The 19,155-nt window shown below is 61.2% G+C and overlaps 1 protein-coding gene across 4 annotated transcripts in view; it reads left to right on the top strand.

The window, feature by feature from the left end:
* LRP1 (LDL receptor related protein 1) overlaps positions 1-19,155 on the top strand; it is an 81,696-nt gene that overhangs the window by 37,872 nt on the left and 24,669 nt on the right. For 2 of the 4 annotated variants that reach the window (XM_070454756.1, XM_070454755.1), the window contains exons 19-43: positions 574-654; positions 1,266-1,316; positions 2,210-2,377; positions 5,562-5,744; positions 6,585-6,785; positions 7,790-8,035; positions 8,270-8,467; positions 10,044-10,248; positions 10,417-10,581; positions 11,079-11,323; positions 11,463-11,594; positions 11,889-12,116; positions 12,306-12,480; positions 12,573-12,667; positions 12,902-13,051; positions 13,167-13,307; positions 13,612-13,746; positions 15,166-15,297; positions 15,529-15,663; positions 15,797-15,926; positions 16,050-16,176; positions 16,560-16,711; positions 16,782-16,906; positions 17,183-17,560; positions 18,896-19,085. In XM_070454756.1, coding sequence (XP_070310857.1) covers positions 574-654; positions 1,266-1,316; positions 2,210-2,377; positions 5,562-5,744; positions 6,585-6,785; positions 7,790-8,035; positions 8,270-8,467; positions 10,044-10,248; positions 10,417-10,581; positions 11,079-11,323; positions 11,463-11,594; positions 11,889-12,116; positions 12,306-12,480; positions 12,573-12,667; positions 12,902-13,051; positions 13,167-13,307; positions 13,612-13,746; positions 15,166-15,297; positions 15,529-15,663; positions 15,797-15,926; positions 16,050-16,176; positions 16,560-16,711; positions 16,782-16,906; positions 17,183-17,560; positions 18,896-19,085 — 4,168 coding nt within the window. The remainder of the gene's footprint in view (positions 1-573; positions 655-1,265; positions 1,317-2,209; positions 2,378-5,561; positions 5,745-6,584; positions 6,786-7,789; positions 8,036-8,269; positions 8,468-10,043; positions 10,249-10,416; positions 10,582-11,078; positions 11,324-11,462; positions 11,595-11,888; positions 12,117-12,305; positions 12,481-12,572; positions 12,668-12,901; positions 13,052-13,166; positions 13,308-13,611; positions 13,747-15,165; positions 15,298-15,528; positions 15,664-15,796; positions 15,927-16,049; positions 16,177-16,559; positions 16,712-16,781; positions 16,907-17,182; positions 17,561-18,895; positions 19,086-19,155) is intronic. The other 2 variants (XM_070454758.1, XM_070454757.1) reach the window with 1 other exon arrangement.

Here is a 19,155-nt window from a genome sequence, read left to right as displayed (position 1 = left end):
CTGTCCATGGGATTTTCCAGGCAAGAATACTGGAGTGGGTTGCCATTCCCTTCTCCAAGGGATCTTCTTGACCCAGGGATCCAGCCCGGGTCTCCTGTATTGCAGGTGGATTATTTGCCATCTGAGCTACCAGGGAAGCCTCTGCAAAATGGGGCTCATAATGGTACCCGCACCCCAGCACTGATGTGGGGGATCAGTGAGATCATGCATGGGAAGCAGTCAGCACACAGCTTGTGTCCGGAAACTAGTTGCTTGAAGGAAGGATGCTTAGAAATGGATACGTGTGCACGTCTGGCTCAGTCCCTTTGCCGTCCACCTGAAACTATCACATTTTTAACTGGCTATGTTCCAATATAAAATAAAAAGTTAAAAAAACAAACAAGAAAAAGGATGCTTGGCGGGGGTAGGTGTGAATGGGCAGTCTCAGGCCGAGGCCCCTCTGCTTGCCCCTCCCTCCCGCACCTGGCTGGCCGGGGGGCTCTGGGTTACGGTGGGGGACCCTGCACCCACCTGCTCGTGCTGTGATGCGGTATAATCTTGAGGACCTACTCAGCTGGTCTTTCCCTCTGACAGCCTATCCCACCTGCTTCCCCCTGACTCAGTTTACCTGCAACAACGGCAGGTGCATCAACATCAACTGGAGATGTGACAATGGTAAGAACTTGTTTCCCTTCACCTGCCCTGGTTCCTGGGAAAGCCAGAAGCCTAGCCAGGTCCTGGGTGGAAGGTGAAGGGGTTTTAGAATCAAGCCAGGGCCTCCCTCCAGGTCACTGATGCTCCCCCGGGTTGTCTGGAAGAAATAAGCATGAGCTAGAAACACTGTGGGGGCGGCCAGGATGGCCAAGGGGAGACCCCGCCCACTGCCCGTCCGCACTGTTCCTCGCGGGGCAGAGTGGCCCATCCCTGGGCAGAGGCCCAGGGGCCGGGGAGAGATGAGCAAGGAGGGCCCGCGCCCAGCTCCCATCTCCCTGCAAACCCCATCTCCTGGGGTCCTCGGTGCCCCCTCCAGGCTCCAGCTCCAGACTCGGGAGCTCACCTGGCGGTCAGCCCTGGACCAGGTGATGTCAGCCCTGGGGGCCACCGGCCTGTTGTGTGTGTGCTGTCTCCGGGGTCTGGTCCCGTGTGGTGTCGTGTCGTGACATGTCGCGGCGGGGCTCGAGCCCTGGCTCACGTGTGTGAGGACGGACTGGGTCGGCGCCATGTTGCCCCTCATCTTTGCCGTGTCTCGTGTGCCAATGGTCGCCCTGGCGGTTTCTGTGTTTCAGAGAAGGATTGTGGGGACGGCTCTGATGAAAAGACCTGTCCTGAGCCTGCCGGTCAGTGCATAGAAGCACATGCACCATCACCCTAGCGCCCCAGACGGCCTTGGGCCACCTCCCAGGACCCCCACGCAGCTCCCTTCCCCAGAGCAGTGAGAGAGGAGACCACAGAGGGAGAAAGGAAACAGTGGAGGGGAAAGCAGAGAGGGCAGAAGGAGCCTGTCCCAGGAGAGGAGATGACAGAGAGGTGGGGACAGGAAGACCAGGACGTTGCGGGAGCAGAGCGTCCGAGACGCAGAGGCAGCCGGGAGAGAGGCGGGAACACAGCCCAAGGGGACAGCCAGACCCACCTTCTCCAGCGTCCTGAAGATGTGGAGAGAAGGCTGGTGGCCCTGCCCACCAGGCCTAGAAGGCAGGACACTGGCTCAGTCACCCTCACATGCCTTTGGGGGGTGGCCCCCGGCCTTCCCAGCTGCAGGCAGCACCCCTCACCCAGACGTCCGGCCAGTGATGCTCACACTTGGGCTCGGGGCGAGGCCTCGCTGACCCTGTCCCCCCAGCAGAGCCCTCACCTATACTCCGCCCACCTCTGTCCCTCCCTAACCAGAGAAATCCCTTTCCTTTCCCCCAGGCAAGCAGACCCCTGTTCCCACCCACTGCCTAAAGGGGAAAGGAATGCATCCTGTCCCCACCCCCAGTCTTGCAGACTGCGGGAAGGGCCCTCCGGGCGCTCGCCCCACCTCCCCCTGCCCCCCACCACGTGGGCCATGGTGCATGCTGCAGTCTATGCAGTTTCTGTGTCTTTTCTGTTTTTTATTTTCTTGGTGGGGAGGTTGGGGTGGGTTGCGGTTGGGAATGGGGAGGAGGGAGTGGGGACCCCACGCTGGGGTCGCAGAGATAGTCACGTGCTGACCCCCTGCTCGCCTCTTCCCTTCTTGCCCCCCCCCCAGACAATGACTGTGGGGACAACAGTGACGAGGCGGGCTGCAGCCACTCCTGCTCCAGCACCCAGTTCAAGTGCAACAGCGGGCGCTGCATCCCTGAGCACTGGACCTGCGACGGCGACAACGACTGCGGGGACTACAGCGACGAGACGCACGCCAACTGCACCAACCAGGGTGGGCGCCCGGGGAGCAGCGGGGTGGGGGCCGGGCCATCCACCCTCCATCCCCCCTCCCCAGTGCGTGCCCCCGCCGCCTGGGCACCAGAGAGAACCCTGAAGCAGCTCTGACCCTTCAGGAGTTTCCAGTCGTGTGGGAGAGGGAAGCGGTGGACAGATCAGTGTCACACACTGCTAAGGTCTCAGGCTTTGCAGCCAGGTGGCCTTGGGTTTGAGCTCCAGCTCTGCAACTTACTATCTGGGTGGCCTTGAGCAAGTTACTTCATGTCTGTGGGCCCCTGTGAGTTTCATCTGCAAAGTGGGGATAATAATAGCACAGGGCATGATCGCATTGACGTGGGGGTTCCGTGAGCTCGTGCACGGAACGCACACAGCCTGTGTTCAGTCGCTGGTAGCGTGAGAAGGGGATGCCCATGGGGGTAGGGGAGCATGAGCACAGCGGGCACCCAAGGAGGGAGGAGTCAGCTCTCTGGGGTCCCCGGTGCCCAGGCCTCCAGGACCTGTGGGGACTGGGGTTAGTGGAAGGCACAGACCTTCTCAAGGGTGTTGGTTTTCCAGCCCTGGCCCATTGTTGCCACGGAACAATGCAGCCCCCAGATTGCCCTGGCTTCAGGAGGGCAGATTTTGTGTGAAATCTACCCATTTAAAAAATACATATATATATATTTATGGCTGCACTGGGTCTTCGTGCAGAGAGCCGGGCTCCTCTCCAGCTGTGGTGTGCGGGCTTTTCGTCGCAGTGGCTGCTCCATAGTTGTGGCACACAGGTTTAGTTGCCCTGCGGCATGTGAGATCTTCCTAGACCAGGGTTCAAACCGATGTCCTCTGAATTGGCAGGAGGATTCTTATCCACTGTGCCAGCAGGGAAACCTGAAATTAGCCATTTTAACACACCGGTATATTAGTTTCCTAAGGCTGCTATAACCAAGCGCCGCCAACTAAGTGACTTAACAGAAATCGAATGTCTCACAGTCTGGAGGCTGGAAGTCCAAGACCAAAATGTCAGCAGAGCTGGTTCCTTCCGAGGGTCAGGAGAGGATCTATTCCAGGCCTCTCTCCTCGCTTCTGGTGTTTGCTGGCAATCACTGGTGTTCCTTGTCTCGCACAAGCTTCACCCCAGTCTCTGCCTTCATCTTGACCTGGCAAACCCGATGAGTGCGTGTCGGTCTCTGTGTCAGATTTCCTCTTTATATAAGTATGCAGTCACAGTGGATCAGGGCCTATCCTAATGGCCTCATCTTAAGTTGATCATCTGCAAAGAAAGACCTATTTCCAAATAAGGTCCTATTCACAGGTGCTATGAGTTAAGATTCCAGCATCTTTTTAGGGAACACAAGTCAACCCGTAACAACTGGCAATTTGTTTGAAAAGTTTTAAAAATATGGCAGACCAAAGTCTTCCCAGGCTTCACCTGGCCCCTGCCCTAGCACCCTGCGGCCTCCCCGGGCCGAGGTAAGGCGCACACAGTGGGGGCAGCGCTGGGCCCTGAGTCTGCACTCTGGGGCCCGCACCCAGAGGGAGGATGGGGAGGGTCGCCCGAGGCCCAGGGAGGCACTGTGTCTCAGGATGCCTGAGAAGGGCCGGCGAGTGGGCCTCAGAGCCCCTGGAGGCCTGCGGCGTGGCAAGGTGGGGAAGCCCTTTGCCCCTGACGAGCTGGGCAGACAGGCGGGTCGCTTCCCCCGAGACTCGGCGTCTCCCTTTGCGTCCTGCTCTGTGAAGTGAGAGGAGATGTGTGCGGGCCTGGCCCCTGGGAGCCGGGCTGTCCTGTCACAATTATTAACTGTGGCCGTGAACCGGAATGGCTGGGGGCTGTTTCAGAGGAGGTGGGGTTTGAACTGGGCCCCAGTGAGGGTTTAGGCTATGGACAAGAGGGAGGGTCTTCAAATGGGGATTGTGGGAATAGCCTGGAGAACCAAGCAGTACAACTTAGAAGGTGAAACAGCGCTCCTGCAGGGGTACCCGGGGCTGTGGCAGTGGGGGGCGCCTCAGACTGGAGGGGCCAGCAGGCGATGAGGCAGCACCCGGAGGGGGCAGATCACAACCGCAGGTCAGGCACTGGGGGCCTTGGACGGGTCTCAGAGCTGGAAGGTGTTGAGATGTAGAAAATACTTTCAGGAGACTATCCTGGAAGGACATTAGGTTGGGAAGAGGCTTGGGGGACCCTGAGGGAGGAAGACCAGCTGGGAGGCTGGTGCCGAAGTCCAGGGAGGAGATGAGCACGTGGACCGTGTTCGTGGCGGAGCGTGAGTGCGAGGCGAGTCTGTGCGCAGTCACCCGTGCCTCCCATTGCTCCTTCTGCTCCTTCCCCAGCCTCCTGAGTCACAGCAGAGCCGGCAGGTCACATCCTCCACATCAGAGCACTCCCCAGCCCTGCCCTCGAGCCTGCCCTGGCTTCCTGCACACTTCGAATCCATGCTGAGCCCTGCTTCATGGCCTGCAGGGGTCCCGCAGCCTCTCTGACCTGCATTCCTGCCACTCATCTCCTCCATCACCTGCTCCGGCTGCGCAGCTTTAGATACACCCCGGGCCTTTCCTGAGCATGCCCCGCGTGGTCCTGTCTCAGAGGCTTGTGCTGGCTCTTCCCCCTCCTGGGACGCACGGGTCATCTCACGGCTCCCGTCACTCAGGCCTCTGTTCAAACACCTCCTGCCCAGGGGCCCTTCCTGACTCTGTCTCAAGTAGCATCCCATGCTCCCTGGCCTTGGCCCGGCTTAGTCTGCACAGCCTTCCTTGATCACCACCTGTAGCTCCATTCTGGATTTCCATGTCGTGTCTTCACCATTTCTCTTCCCTGCTAGAACTTCAGCTCCACAGGGGTGAGGACGTTGTCTTATTCTTGCTGGCACCTGGGACAGTGGCTGGCACACACTAGGTGCTCAGTAAGTGTTTGTGAAGTGAACGAGTGCTAGCCTGACCTGGGGAGCGTTTGAGCTTTGACCTAGCGAATTGCTTATCCGGCCGAGCTCACATGTGAGAAACAGGGAAGTGAAGCAAGAGGATTCCTAAGCCCTGGAAGGTGTCACGGCCCTGACTTGGAGTCAGCACTTGCAGGGAGAGTCAGTGGGACTCAGAGATCTCCAGCCTGCCTCAGCTCATAGCCCCGGGCTGGGTATGGCAGGAGGGGTTTGGAAAAGCAGAGATGGGAATGGCTGATCCGGAGCCCTCCACCTGTGCCCCCGCAGCCACGAGGCCCCCTGGCGGCTGCCACAGTGACGAGTTCCAGTGCCGGCTGGACGGGCTCTGCATCCCCCTGCGGTGGCGCTGCGACGGGGACACTGACTGCATGGACTCCAGCGACGAGAAGAGCTGTGAGGGCGTGACCCACGTCTGTGACCCCAACGTCAAGTTTGGCTGCAAAGACTCTGGTAAAAAGAAGGGCTGAAGAGAAACTGCACAGACAGGAGATGATGCTGAGAGCAGGGCAAGGGGGGCTCCGTGAGGCAAAACGCACAGAAAGAAGCTTCTGCCAGGCGCATGGGGGAGGTGCGAAGGGGCCAGAGCCTGCAGTCAGGGCCCTGGGGAGCCAAAACCCTCACCAGTGTGGAGTGTCAGCACCTCCTGCAGATCCCTGCCTTCTCTGTCGCCCATGTGAACTTGACAGAAAAAGCCTCAAGGTTCCTAGGGGACCCCAGAGCATTAGTTATGATCAAGGTTCCTAGGGGACCCCAAAGCATTACAGTTATGATCAAGGTTCCCAGTGAACCCCAGAGCACTACAGTTATGATCAAGGTTCCCAGTGAACCCCAAAGCATTACAGTTATGATCAAGGTTCCTAGGGGACCCCAAAGCATTACAGTTATGATCAAGGTTCCCAGTGAACCCCAAAGCATTACAGTTATGATCAAGGTTCCCAGTGAACCCCAGAGCATTACAGTTATGATCAAGGTTCCCAGTGAACCCCAAAGCATTACAGTTATGATCAGGGTTCCTAGGGGACCCCAGAGCATTACAGTTATGATCAAGGTTCCCAGTGAACCCCAGAGCATTACAGTTATGATCAAGGTTCCTAGGGGACCCCAAAGTATTACAGCTATGATCAAGGTTCCTAGGGGACACCAGAGCATTACAGCTATGATCAAGGTTCCTAGGGGACCCCAGAGCATTACAGCTATGACCTGACTAGAGAAGCCCCCTGGGCCAGTGACCAAGGGGACGCGGAGCCATGCTGTCCAGGCCTGGCCCCTGATGCTACACCCCCTCCCCAGCCCGATGCATCAGCAAAGCCTGGGTGTGTGACGGTGACAGCGACTGTGAGGATAACTCGGACGAAGAGAACTGCGAGTCCCTGGCCTGCAGGCCGCCCTCGCACCCCTGCGCCAACAACACCTCGGTCTGCCTGCCGCCCGACAAGCTGTGTGACGGCAGCGACGACTGTGGGGATGGCTCGGATGAGGGGGAGCTCTGTGGTGAGTCTGAGGCCCAGGAAAGACACTTGGGCAGGAGAGCTAGATAAGGAGGCAGGGCCAGGCCAGGAGCTCTGCGGGGGGCTGGGGGGGGGGGCGGGTCTCAGACTAGAAAGGGCAGATTGGGCTGCTGGGCGAGCCATCCTCGGGGCTGCTACTGAAACACCCACGTGCAAGGGGCTGTGCTCAGCGTCCCCACTGTTACAGCATTTAGTCCACAAGCAGCCCTGTGAGACACATGCAGTTCTCACCCCCGTCTCACCCATGAGAAAACAGGCTCAGAGAGGTTGAGAAGCTGGCCCAAAGTCACACAACCTGTGAAGTGCGGTGGAGACAGGGCAATGCAGCACCCCCTCGCAGGCCCAGCTCCCCTCTCCGTCACCCGGCTTTCAGGATGAAGGCACCAGGGTTGACGCTTGATGTGGTCAGGAGGGCAGGCGCACCATCCTGTGCCGAGTGAGTGAGAAGGTTGGGGGAGGAGGCTGTGCTTTCAAGATCAAAAGGACGAGGGTCAGGGAGGGCCGCCTGGTGTGACTCCAGGATGAGGAGCAGAGCTCCTTATCTCCTCTGAGCCCGGCTGGCCCAGCGTCGGGTTCCTTGGAGGAGAGGAGTGGGAGATAAGGACCGGCCCTGAGAACCGCTGACGGGTCATCAGTCAGGGCAGACAGGTCCTGGGGTGTGTCCGAGGACCTGGAGCAGGACATTCCTTACCGCACCCGCATCGGGAGAGAGGAAAGCCCCCGTACACCCCCCGCCCCAGAGAGAGGCAAAAGGCTGGGGCCCCCACTGTGGCTCAGGAAGAGTCTGGGAAGTAGAGATCAGAGAGAAAGACGCGACCGTGATGGAGGGGTGCTCCTGGAGAGAGGAGATGACCACCCACGGAGTGGGTGCGGGGATCCGAGCCCTGGTCCCAAGGGTGCCTGGGAAGCAGGGGGACAGAGGAACAGAAAGGACCTGCCTCCTTCTGGATCCTGACCCTGATCTGTCCCCTGACCCCGACCCCCCAGACCAGTGCTCTCTGAACAACGGCGGCTGCAGCCACAACTGCTCCGTGGCACCTGGTGAAGGCATCGTGTGCTCATGCCCTCTGGGCATGGAGCTGGGGCCTGACAACCACACCTGCCAGATCCAGAGCTACTGCGCCAAGCATCTCAAGTGCAGCCAGAAATGCGACCAGAACAAGTTCAGCGTGAAGTGCTCCTGCTACGAAGGCTGGGTGCTGGAGCCGGACGGCGAGAGCTGCCGCAGCCTGGGTGAGAGGCGGTCCGGGGCCGAGGCGGGGATCCGGGCCGGGGGCGGGGGATCCGGGCCGAGGCGGGGATCCGGGGCGGGGGCGGGGATCCGGGGCGGGGGCGGGGCGGCGACTGAACTGCAGGGGGAGGCTGAGGTTTCCCTCCCGGCCCAGTGCAGGGGCCCACGGAGACCCTGTCTGCGCCTGGACAGGGTGGCTCGGGGGCAAGAAGTGACCCCATCACACCCATCCCCAGACCCCTTCAAGCCGTTCATCATCTTCTCCAACCGCCACGAGATCCGGCGCATCGACCTCCACAAAGGGGACTACAGCGTGCTGGTGCCCGGCCTGCGTAACACCATCGCCCTGGACTTCCACCTCAGCCAGAGCGCCCTCTACTGGACCGACGTGGTGGAGGACAAGATCTACCGCGGGAAGCTGCTGGACAACGGAGGTGACCCCCGCCTGCCCCGAGCCCGACGCCGACGTGGGGCCCAGTGCACCCCAGACCTGCACCCCGGCCCAAGTCTCAGATCCGCGGGCCAGATGCAGGCCGCCTGGAGCAGAGGCCCTGAGTTTCCCCTATCCCCCACACTCTTGTTAATTGGGTTAGATTTTGCTGTGGGTCTCAGTGCCTGACGCCCGGTAATTATCGTCAGCAGAGCTGCCAGCCTGATAATTAACAAAATGATCAGCCTTTCTTTGGAACGGCCAGAATTGCAGCCTTGCAAGAAAAAAGCCATTGAGGGGTGGGGTACCTGAACCCTGCCTTCTGTCCCGAGGCGGCCTGACCCATCACAGACTTGCTTCTTAGTAACGCTCATTCCCGAGCCCCTGCCACACACTGCAGGCCCCGGGGAGCCAAACGAGATAGACTGTCTGCCCTCATGGAGCCTACAGGCCAGTGGGAACCTCAGAGATAAACACCGGCAATGAGTGACCCAGGGGGCAGTACTGTGGATGAGGAGAAAGGGGGCAGGGTGGGGAGGGAGAACGGGGGTGGCCCCTGAGAAGCTGACATCTGAGCAGAGACTTGAAAGAAGCGCATTTACGAGAGGAGCTGGTGTTGTCAGAGAAAAACGTGACTTGTTAGTTGCTCAGTTGTGTCTGACTCTGTGTGACCCTGTAGACTGTAGCCCACCAGGCTCCTCTCTCCATGGGATTCTCCAGGCAGGAATACTGGAGTGGATTTCCACGCCCTTCTCCAGGGGATCTTCCCAGATCTCTTGCATTGCAGGCAAATTCTTTACTGTCTGAGCCACCAGACAGGTCCATAGAGAAAACCTGGAACCATCTCAAATGTCCATCAACTAGGAGAGGGTTAAATAGACTGTCAAAGTGTTCACATTATGTAACAGTTTCTAAATTTTTGTGTGCATATATATTGGGCTTTCCTGGTGGCCCAGGAAAGAATCTGGCTGCAGTGCTGGAGACGCGGGTTCAGTCCCTGGGTTGGGGAGATCCTGGAGGAGAGCATGGAAACCCACTCCAGTATTCTTGCCTGGAGAATCCCATGGAGAGAGGAGCCTGGTGGGCTACAGTCCATGGGGTCACAAAGAGCTGGACACGACTGAAGTGACTTAGCATTCAGCACAGTGTATGTGTGTGTGTGTATATATACATATATATATATAACCATAGAAAGACCTCCAGGATCATCTGTGGAGTGACTTCTAGAAAGTTCTGTTTGCTTCATATTGAGTCTAGGTCTGTTCCCCAAAGCCCCCACCCTCTGCTCTGACCTCCCAGGAGTTGGCCCTTCAGAGAGTCACAGGCAGAAGATAGTTGCCACGTCCCCATTCTCCAGGGTTTTAGAAGCCAGGCTTCTGCTTGACCTCCTGGGGCAGGGGGCCTGGGTGAGGAGAGGGGGGTTCTGGGAAGCTCTGTTGAATCCAGGGCACACCAGAGGTGTTCACAGGTGTTCACAGAGGTGTCAAGGTCGGGGTGGGCCGTCCAGAATTCCTAGCATGTGTCATCAGCTCACCCCCCCACCCCAGGTGAGTCTGACCTCCTGTGGCCTCTCTTCTCAGCCCTTACCAGTTTCGAGGTGGTGATTCAGTATGGCCTGGCCACCCCCGAGGGCCTGGCTGTCGACTGGATTGCGGGCAACATCTACTGGGTGGAGAGTAACCTGGACCAGATTGAGGTGGCCAAGCTGGACGGGACCCTCCGAACCACGCTGCTGGCCGGCGACATCGAGCACCCCAGGGCAATTGCCCTGGATCCCCGGGATGGGTGAGGGCCCTGCCCAGACCCGTTCTGGCCCGTGACTCCCCTGCAGGGGCCAGGCACACCCATCTCCCCAGGGCTCCTCGCCTCCTCCGCCCTTCCCCAAGGATCCTCCCGCAGCCCCTCGCCCTGGCCTCGACCTTGGCCCTCCTGACCCCCTCCCCACTCCCCCAGGATCTTGTTTTGGACGGACTGGGATGCCAGCCTGCCCCGCATCGAGGCAGCCTCCATGAGTGGGGCCGGGCGCCGCACCATCCACCGGGAGACAGGCTCGGGGGGCTGGCCCAACGGGCTCACCGTGGACTACCTGGAGAAGCGTATCCTGTGGATTGACGCCAGGTCAGCCCCCGGCCCCCCGGGAGCCCCGGCTCCCTGCCCCGGGGACAGGGTGGCCGAGCAGGCCAGGACGCGGCAGCCGGAGCCAAACATGTGGACGAGGGCCCGGGGAGAGGACTGAGCCGGGGAGAGGCTGGGCTGGGAAGGAGGCTGGGCTGGAGGAGGGCAGAGCCAGGGCCGCCGCCCGCGCGGGGCTGGGGAGCAACCCTGGGCTTGCTCACACGTCTGTGAGCACTGCTCGAGGGGGCGGGACTTTTTTTAGCTGATGTCCCTGAAGGGGGCATCTTTTTCTGGACTTCACCCTGGCCCTGTGTGCTGGGGAGAGTGAAGGGCCTGGGGGAGCTGGGGTCAGAGCCGGGGTCCCAGCCCTTGAGCCGTGTGTTTCTTGCTCCACGGGGTGCCCCGAGGGCCAGGGCCGGGGATGGGGGGCCCCGGGGCCGCGTGCCCCGAGGTCTCGGGTCCCCACCGGCTCCTTACTCAGCCCCGCACCACACTCTCAGGTCAGACGCCATTTACTCTGCCCGTTACGACGGCTCCGGTCACATGGAGGTGCTTCGGGGCCACGAGTTCCTGTCACACCCGTTTGCAGTGACGCTGTACGGAGGCGAGGTGTACTGGACAGACTGGCGGACCAACACGCTGGCCAAGGCCAACAAGTGGACGGGCCACAACGTCACCGTGGTCCAGAGGACCAACACGCAGCCCTTTGACCTGCAAGTGTACCACCCCTCCCGGCAGCCCATGGGTAAGGGTCTGGCAGGCCGCGCGGAGCGGCAGGCCTGTGCCGGGGCGGCGGCAGCGACCCTGGGCCAGGAAGCGGGCGTGGGCCAGGGGAGCAAGGCCAGAAGGGTCACTCGACGGTCTTGATTTCCCCTCCCCGCCAGCTCCCAACCCCTGTGAGGCCAACGGGGGCCGGGGCCCCTGCTCCCACCTGTGTCTCATCGATTACAACCGGACCGTTTCCTGCGCCTGCCCGCACCTCATGAAGCTGCACAAGGACAACACCACCTGCTATGGTAGGGCGCCCCCCCCAGAGCCAGGGGGACACCGAGGCTGACGGGGGGAGGGCCGTGCTACCCCAGCTCCAGGTTCTGAGCAAAGGTAGGCGGTCTCAGCTGGAAGGAGCCTGATGGGAGAGGCTCCAGAGACAGCCGCTGGCAGAAGACTGGCGCCCCGACCGGAAGGTGAGGCCCAGCAGGGCCTCCCTGATCGCCAAGGGCCAGCAGCAGATAGGAGGACCCGAGAGAGTCTGGGTGGGTGGAAGGTGTGGAGGCAGGGGGCTGCCCTCAGTGACCTGCCTGTGCCCGCAGAGTTTAAGAAGTTCCTGCTATACGCACGTCAGATGGAGATCCGGGGTGTGGATCTAGACGCCCCCTACTACAACTACATCATCTCCTTCACGGTGCCCGACATCGACAACGTCACGGTGCTGGACTACGACGCCCGCGAGCAGCGTGTTTACTGGTCTGACGTGCGGACCCAGGCCATCAAGCGGGCCTTCATCAACGGCACCGGCGTGGAGACAGTCGTCTCTGCAGGTTCTGTCCGGCCCCCACCCCCTGGCTCCCTGGGTCCTGTTGTCCCTTCTCTGAATCCTTTCCCCCAGAGTGCTCCCATCCCCGTGTCGTGATCCCTGTTCCCCCAGAAACCGGGCTGGCCCCCTCCCCCTCGAGCCCCTGACCTGTGTCCTGCAAACACCCAACCGCAGCTCCCCACTGTGTCCCCAGACTTGCCAAACGCCCACGGGCTGGCTGTCGACTGGGTGTCCCGAAACCTGTTCTGGACGAGCTACGACACCAACAAGAAGCAGATCAACGTGGCCCGGCTGGACGGCTCCTTCAAGAACGCGGTGGTGCAGGGCCTGGAGCAGCCCCACGGCCTGGTCGTCCACCCTCTGCGTGGGTATGTCCTGCAGGGCCCCAGGTCGAGGGGCACGGGGTGTGGGGCGGGGGAAGAGGAGGACTCTGACTGGCCCCCCTCCCTGGCGCCCCTAGGAAGCTCTACTGGACGGACGGCGACAACATCAGCATGGCCAACATGGACGGCAGCAACCGCACCCTGCTCTTCAGTGGCCAGAGGGGCCCTGTGGGTACGAGCCCGGGCGGGGCCCTGCAGCCTCCCCGCCAATTCCTCCAGCCGGAGGTGCTCTCAGGCTTCCTCCCTGTCGCTCCTCCGTCCCCCCGAGCTCCCAGCTGAGCGCTTGTTCTCACCACCCTCCCCCGAACCACATGCATACTCTGTGCCCATCCCCAGAGGTGAGATGGACCCCAGCCACTCTCTCAGGCTCCTGGGCTCTCTGGCCGTGACACCCCTCTTCTTCCAGGCCTGGCGATCGACTTCCCTGAGAGCAAACTCTACTGGATCAGCTCCAAGAACCACACCATCAACCGCTGCAACCTGGACGGGAGCGGGCTGGAGGTCATCGATGCCATGCGGAACCAGCTGGGCAAGGCCACCGCCCTGGCCATCATGGGTGAGGGCGGCTGGCCTGGGAGCCAGGGGCTGGAGCAGAGCAGGCGGGGCCAGGGAGCCAGGGTGGGCCTGGGTGGGGCCTCTCCCGGGGATCTCAGCCCCTCCTGCCTCCCCAGGGGACAAGCTGTGGTGGGCAGATCAGGTGTCAGAGAAGGTGGGCACGTGCAACAAGGCTGACGGCTCGGGGCCCGTGGTCCTGCGGAACAGCACCACCCTGGTGATGCACATGAAGGTCTACGATGAGAGCATCCAGCTGGGTGAGGCAGGGCCAGGGCCGGGCCAGTGGGCTGGGGTCAGTGGCCGGCGCTGTGCCAGGAGGAGCCCTGGGCAAACGAGGGGAATGAAAATGGGTTTGGCTCTGCTCACCACCCATGGGGCCCCTCTTTCACAAGGGCCAGGGGCCCTGCAGGACTGGAGCCCTGAGCTCTGGGTAGGGGTGGTGACCCCCACCAGGTCTGGGGTCAAGGGGTGACCATCCTGTCCCAAGGCATGCTCCAGCCTGACGCCGAGGTCCCCAGGAGAACTAGTAACCCTTTCTCTGTGCCTCCTACTCGCCCCCAGACCACGAGGGCACCAATCCCTGCAGCATCAACAACGGCGACTGCTCACAGCTCTGCCTGCCCACGTCCGAGACGACCCGGGCCTGTATGTGCACAGCCGGCTACAGCCTCCGGAGCGGCCAGCAGGCCTGCGAGGGTCAGTGCCCCCTCTGCTTCCCGCCCCTCCACCCCGGTCCTCAGCCCCTCTCAGCCCACCTTCCTCTTCTCTGCGCGGGGACAGGATGAGTCCATCGCGTAGTAATCTGGGTTAGGCGCTGAGTCAGCGTCCACTGTGCTGGCCGCCCTGGGGGAGGCGGGGACAGAAGTCCCCGTCTCTGCTCAGCAGGCTTAACCAGACGCGGGGGAGGGGAGGCATGAAGCGGCTCTGACTTCAGTAGGATTTTGGAGAAACAGACGTCGGAGGGGACGCCAGGGTCACTTCATGCAGGACATGTGCTGGGCACAGAGGATTTGAGGATGTGGTTTGAAGGAGAAGGGACAACACGCCGGGCGAGGGGTCCAGAGCAGTAGGAGGGTGGGTGCAAGGCCCTGAGGGGCCAGCCCGAGTGGCGGGCAGGGCGTGGGGTGCCTGGGTGAAGCTGTGGGGCAGGCGGCATTCTGCAGGTTCTCAGCCAGGAGCACCTGGAAAGTGGTGTTTGGGGCAGATTAACCTGGCGGCAGAGAGCCGGCTGAGCGGTGGAGGGAGAGACCAAGGCAGTTAGACCAGTCAGGAAGCTGTTAGCCTGGGCTGGGGCTCGGCAGCTGCGTTGAAGAGAAGGGATGAAACTCGGAGCTATTTCACAAGAACTTGCTGACTGATTTACGAGCCCGCCCCAGGACAGCATTTCCCAAAGTGCACTCCCAGGAACCTCCCTCTTTGATGTGGTCAATGACAGAAAGAAACACTGGGTTGAACTAAGTTTGAGTGGATTTTTTTTGTTTGTTTGTTTGTTTGCTGCAGAACTTCTCAGAGCCTTGCATATGCTCATCTGCTCTGAGAATTTTCCGTAGGGAGACTCTTAAGTGTTTGGGGTCTCCACACACTCGACCATGAATCCTTTTTTCCAGGGAGCCTGAGCAGCCAGGGCCCATTAGGGGGATTCAACTGAGGATGTGCTTTGCAAGGGGATTAAAGGCAGGGGGAAACTCTAGGGGGCGTGGATAGTGGCGCCTTGTAAGGAATGGGGAACTGAGGAGGCTGGCTCAGGAGCCGGGTGCCAGAGACCCAAGGGTGTGACACAGGCCAGACGGACGAGGACAAGAGGAAACTAGGGTGGAAATCTGAGTCACTCGGTCCTACTCTCTCATCTAAACCTCTCCAGGTTCGCGCTAGCGCCTTGAGGAGTGTTACGGGTTTGTGTGAAGCGAAAGCCTGGTCTCTGCTGCCCTCTAGCGGGCACTAAGGGGAATCACAGGTGGTTCCCTGGAGCCGGCCCGGGGACTTGACTGTCCCGTCCCCGCCCAGGCCCCCGACGAGCGAGGGTGTGTGGTCACAGGGGAGCTGGGATTGGTGGGCGGAGGTAGCAGAAGGCTTTGCGGGAGTCAGCGAGGCCCGTGCGCGGTGTCCTTGTTTCAGGCGTGGGCTCCTTTCTCCTGTATTCTGTGCACGAGGGGATCCGGGGAATCCCACTGGACCCCAATGACAAGTCGGACGCCCTGGTCCCAGTGTCGGGGACCTCACTGGCCGTCGGCATTGACTTCCATGCTGGTGAGCCTTGGTGGCAGGAGGGGGTGGGGCATGGCCTTCCCTCCGTGGTGAAGTGTTCTGGGGGTCCTGGGAGAGGTTGCCTGACCGCAGCTGCCCTGCCCTGCTACACCGTCCCAAGCCGCTGGTCTCCCCAGCTCTCGGTCACCCCCGTCTTCATCCCCTTGTGATTCTGGCCCCTCCACCTTTCCTCTGCCTTGGTGAGCATCCCCGTGTTGGTTCCTCTGCCCCCAGAGAATGACACCATTTACTGGGTGGACATGGGCCTGAGCACCATCAGCCGGGCTAAGCGGGACCAGACGTGGCGTGAGGATGTGGTGACCAACGGCATTGGCCGCGTGGAGGGCATCGCAGTGGACTGGATCGCAGGTGAGCTCTGGGAGGGCTGACAGGCTGCAGGAGACGCAGAGGACTGGGGGAGTGGGGCCCCAGGAGGCTGGAGGGGACGAGGCACACGAGTCCCCACATGCCCCCCTGAGCACCGCCCCTTCCCCCTCCGCAGGCAACATCTACTGGACGGACCAGGGCTTCGACGTCATCGAAGTTGCCCGCCTCAATGGCTCTTTCCGCTACGTGGTCATCTCCCAGGGTCTGGACAAGCCCCGGGCGATCACTGTCCACCCGGAGAAGGGGTGAGGAGCGGGCTGGGCTGACCAGTCCCCAGTCCTGGCTCTGGTCTTGTCCAGGCCCTCTGGCCACAGGCCCGTTCTCGTCTGTGCTCTGGGGACTGACCCCTGCTTCCACCTTCATCCCAGGTACCTGTTCTGGACCGAGTGGGGCCAGTACCCGCGGATCGAGCGGTCTCGACTGGACGGCAGTGAGCGGGTGGTGCTGGTGAATGTCAGCATCAGCTGGCCCAACGGCATCTCCGTGGACTATCAGGTTTGGGTGCAGGCTTGGCCCTGCGGCCAAAGAGCTGGACCCCGCTCTGGGGGGAGGGGCAGCCCCCCCGTACCCTGAGCCCTGCTCCCCACGGAATCTCATGTGACAAGCCCATGGGTGGGAAGATATGGACCAAGGGGTCAGGGGGTCCTCTGGCCCAGGCCCCATGCAGAGTAGGGTTCCACCGCCCTGGAGATGGTCAGGGAGGTCACTCAGAAGTGGGCACTTGGAGGGAGGCCTAGAGGGAGGCCAGCAGGGCCGCGGGTCAGAGAGCGGGAGGATGTAGAACAAGGAGGGAAGAGATGGTGAGGCAGGAGTGAGTGGATGCCGTGCACTGCCCGGGATGTGGGGCTGGCAGTGAGGTGGGCGCCTCTGGCCTGCAGGACGGGAAGCTATACTGGTGCGATGCCCGGACGGACAAAATCGAGCGGATCGACCTGGAGACGGGCGAGGATCGCGAGGTGGTCCTGTCCAGCAACAACATGGACATGTTCTCGGTGTCCGTGTTTGAGGAGTTCATCTACTGGAGTGACAGGTGGGCCTCTGTCCCGGCCTTCCCCTGGGCCCCAGCTGACAGCCGGCTCACGGCCCCTTCCTCCCCGCAGGACTCATGCCAACGGCTCCATCAAGCGCGGGAGCAAGGACAACGCCACCGACTCTGTGCCCCTGCGAACGGGCATCGGCGTCCAGCTCAAAGACATCAAAGTCTTCAACCGGGACCGGCAGAAAGGCGAGGCTGGGGCCCTGGGCTGGGCAGGAGAGGACCTGGGGGAGAAGTTAGGCCGCAGGGCAACTTCCAGGAGAGCGTGATGAGGGAGACCCAGGGGCGGCGAGGGGAGGCTGAAGGGGTTGAGTGCCGGGGCCTGGAGAGTTGTCTGAAGCGGGGGCGTGGAGGCAGAGCAGGGCGCCAACCAGAGTTTCCCCCTCAGCCGAGAGGACAGGGGCAGCCAGCCGGCCCTGCCTGCCGTGACCCCTGGCTTCCGCGTGGCCGCCCCCCCGCCCCCAGGAACCAACGTGTGTGCAGTGGACAATGGCGGCTGCCAGCAGCTGTGCCTGTACCGGGGCAACGACCAGCGGGCCTGCGCCTGCGCCCACGGGATGCTGGCCGAGGACGGGGCGTCGTGCCGCGAGTATGCGGGCTACCTGCTCTACTCCGAACGCACCATCCTCAAGAGCGTCCACCTGTCCGACGAACGCAACCTCAATGCGCCAGTGCAGCCCTTCGAGGACCCCGAGCACATGAAGAACGTCATCGCCCTGGCCTTCGACTACCGAGCGGGCGCCTCCCCGGGCACCCCCAACCGCATCTTCTTCAGCGACATCCACTTTGGGAACATCCAGCAGATCAACGACGATGGCTCAGGCCGGACCACCATTGTGGAGAGTGAGCCCAGACCTCCTTTACTTCCCAGGAATTGGGGGCGGGTGTGGGGGGAGCGCGGGGAAGGCCGGCCCAGGCTCAGGGCAGGGATGCCGCGGACACCAGCCAACCCTGCCCATGCCCCGGATCTGAGTCCTGCCTGCCTTGGCGTCCCTGACAAACAGCCAGTGAATCACACTGTGTGTTACTGAAAGTCGCTCCTGTTGGAGTCAGAGCTGGTCCCCTCTGGTCCTCGTTCTGCCCCCGAGGTGGACAGCATGAGCCAAAGCTCGCCTCTGTAGGTCTGGCTGCTCACAGAACAGGCTGCAGAGACCGGGTGGGTTCAACCCCAGACCCAGGATTTTAGTCACTTGAGCAAGTTTTCTGTGCTCTCACAGCCTTAGATTTCTCATCTGTGCAAAGAGACAGGATGACCTGGGACGTCAGGTGGGAGAGCTCAGCTGGGCGTAGGCCATGTCGTATGTGCTCCCAGAAGTGGGAGGGCCCAGAGCTTCATTCCCGGACAGGCTTTATACTCCTTGGAAAGTTCTATTCTGTTCCACTAGTTTTCTCTGCTCTGGGCTGGGTGCCCTCGGTCCTTTGCCTCATTCACTTGTTCATACGTCCGTCACTCCTGTCCGTAAAGACCTGCCAAGTGCGTTACTAGGTGCTAGGTATACAGAGATGATAAAAACAGACCTGTCCTTTCAACCTCCTTGGCCGTTTTCTGCCTCACAGAGTCCTGTCCCCACGTCTGTCTGAAAATGTAGTGTCCAAAGCTGAACTCGATCATCTGTAATCGTAGCTTGATCTGGAGAGCCTGGCAGAGCTGTCATCTTCCTCTGGGCCATTGTTCTGGCTACAGTAGTTCTATTAATGCAGCCTTCTGGCAAACACATCACCAGACAGCTTGAAGCCGCTGAAAGCCCTGAGTCTGTCTCTCTTAAACTAAGTTCTGCCGCGTCTCTCCTGTCACGCTCTCGGTTCTTTAACCTGAGCTTCAGGTGTCTACCAGTCCATCCAGTTCAGGGTCTAGAAGTTGGAGGCTCCCCAGGACAGCCCACGTGGGAGCCGATTTACTGAAATCCAGTTTGCACCCAACTTGGCAGAACTCTGGCTCCAGGGAGATGTAACCGCAGCATACGGCCAAACCTTGCCAGCGGTGGGGAGGCACCGGAAGAAGGGATGGGGGATGGACCATGGACCGTGTGGGAACTAGAGGAGGGCCTGGGGGCGCCGAGGGCCACCCCCACACACTCCCCAGCTCCTGCACCCCCCCCCAAGTACAGGCAGGTGGGTGCCCCTCTGCTCTGCCCTCTGGTCCTGTCCTGACCCATCGCTGATCCTGTCTCCCCGCAGACGTGGGCTCTGTGGAAGGCCTGGCCTATCACCGGGGCTGGGACACACTCTACTGGACGAGCTACACCACGTCCACCATCACCCGCCACACCGTGGACCAGACCCGCCCAGGGGCCTTCGAGCGTGAGACTGTCATCACCATGTCTGGGGACGACCACCCCAGGGCCTTTGTGCTGGACGAGTGCCAGAAGTGAGTGGGGGCCCAGGGCGTGGGGAGGGGTGGACACAGGAGGGCGGAAACTGCCCCCAGACAGGCGGGG

Source organism: Odocoileus virginianus, chromosome 24, assembly GCF_023699985.2.
Source record: "Odocoileus virginianus isolate 20LAN1187 ecotype Illinois chromosome 24, Ovbor_1.2, whole genome shotgun sequence".
NCBI classification, from domain to species: Eukaryota; Metazoa; Chordata; class Mammalia; order Artiodactyla; family Cervidae; genus Odocoileus; species Odocoileus virginianus.
The sequence above is the reverse complement of the archived record's forward strand: the minus strand, read 5'-3'. Positions and strand labels throughout refer to the sequence as shown.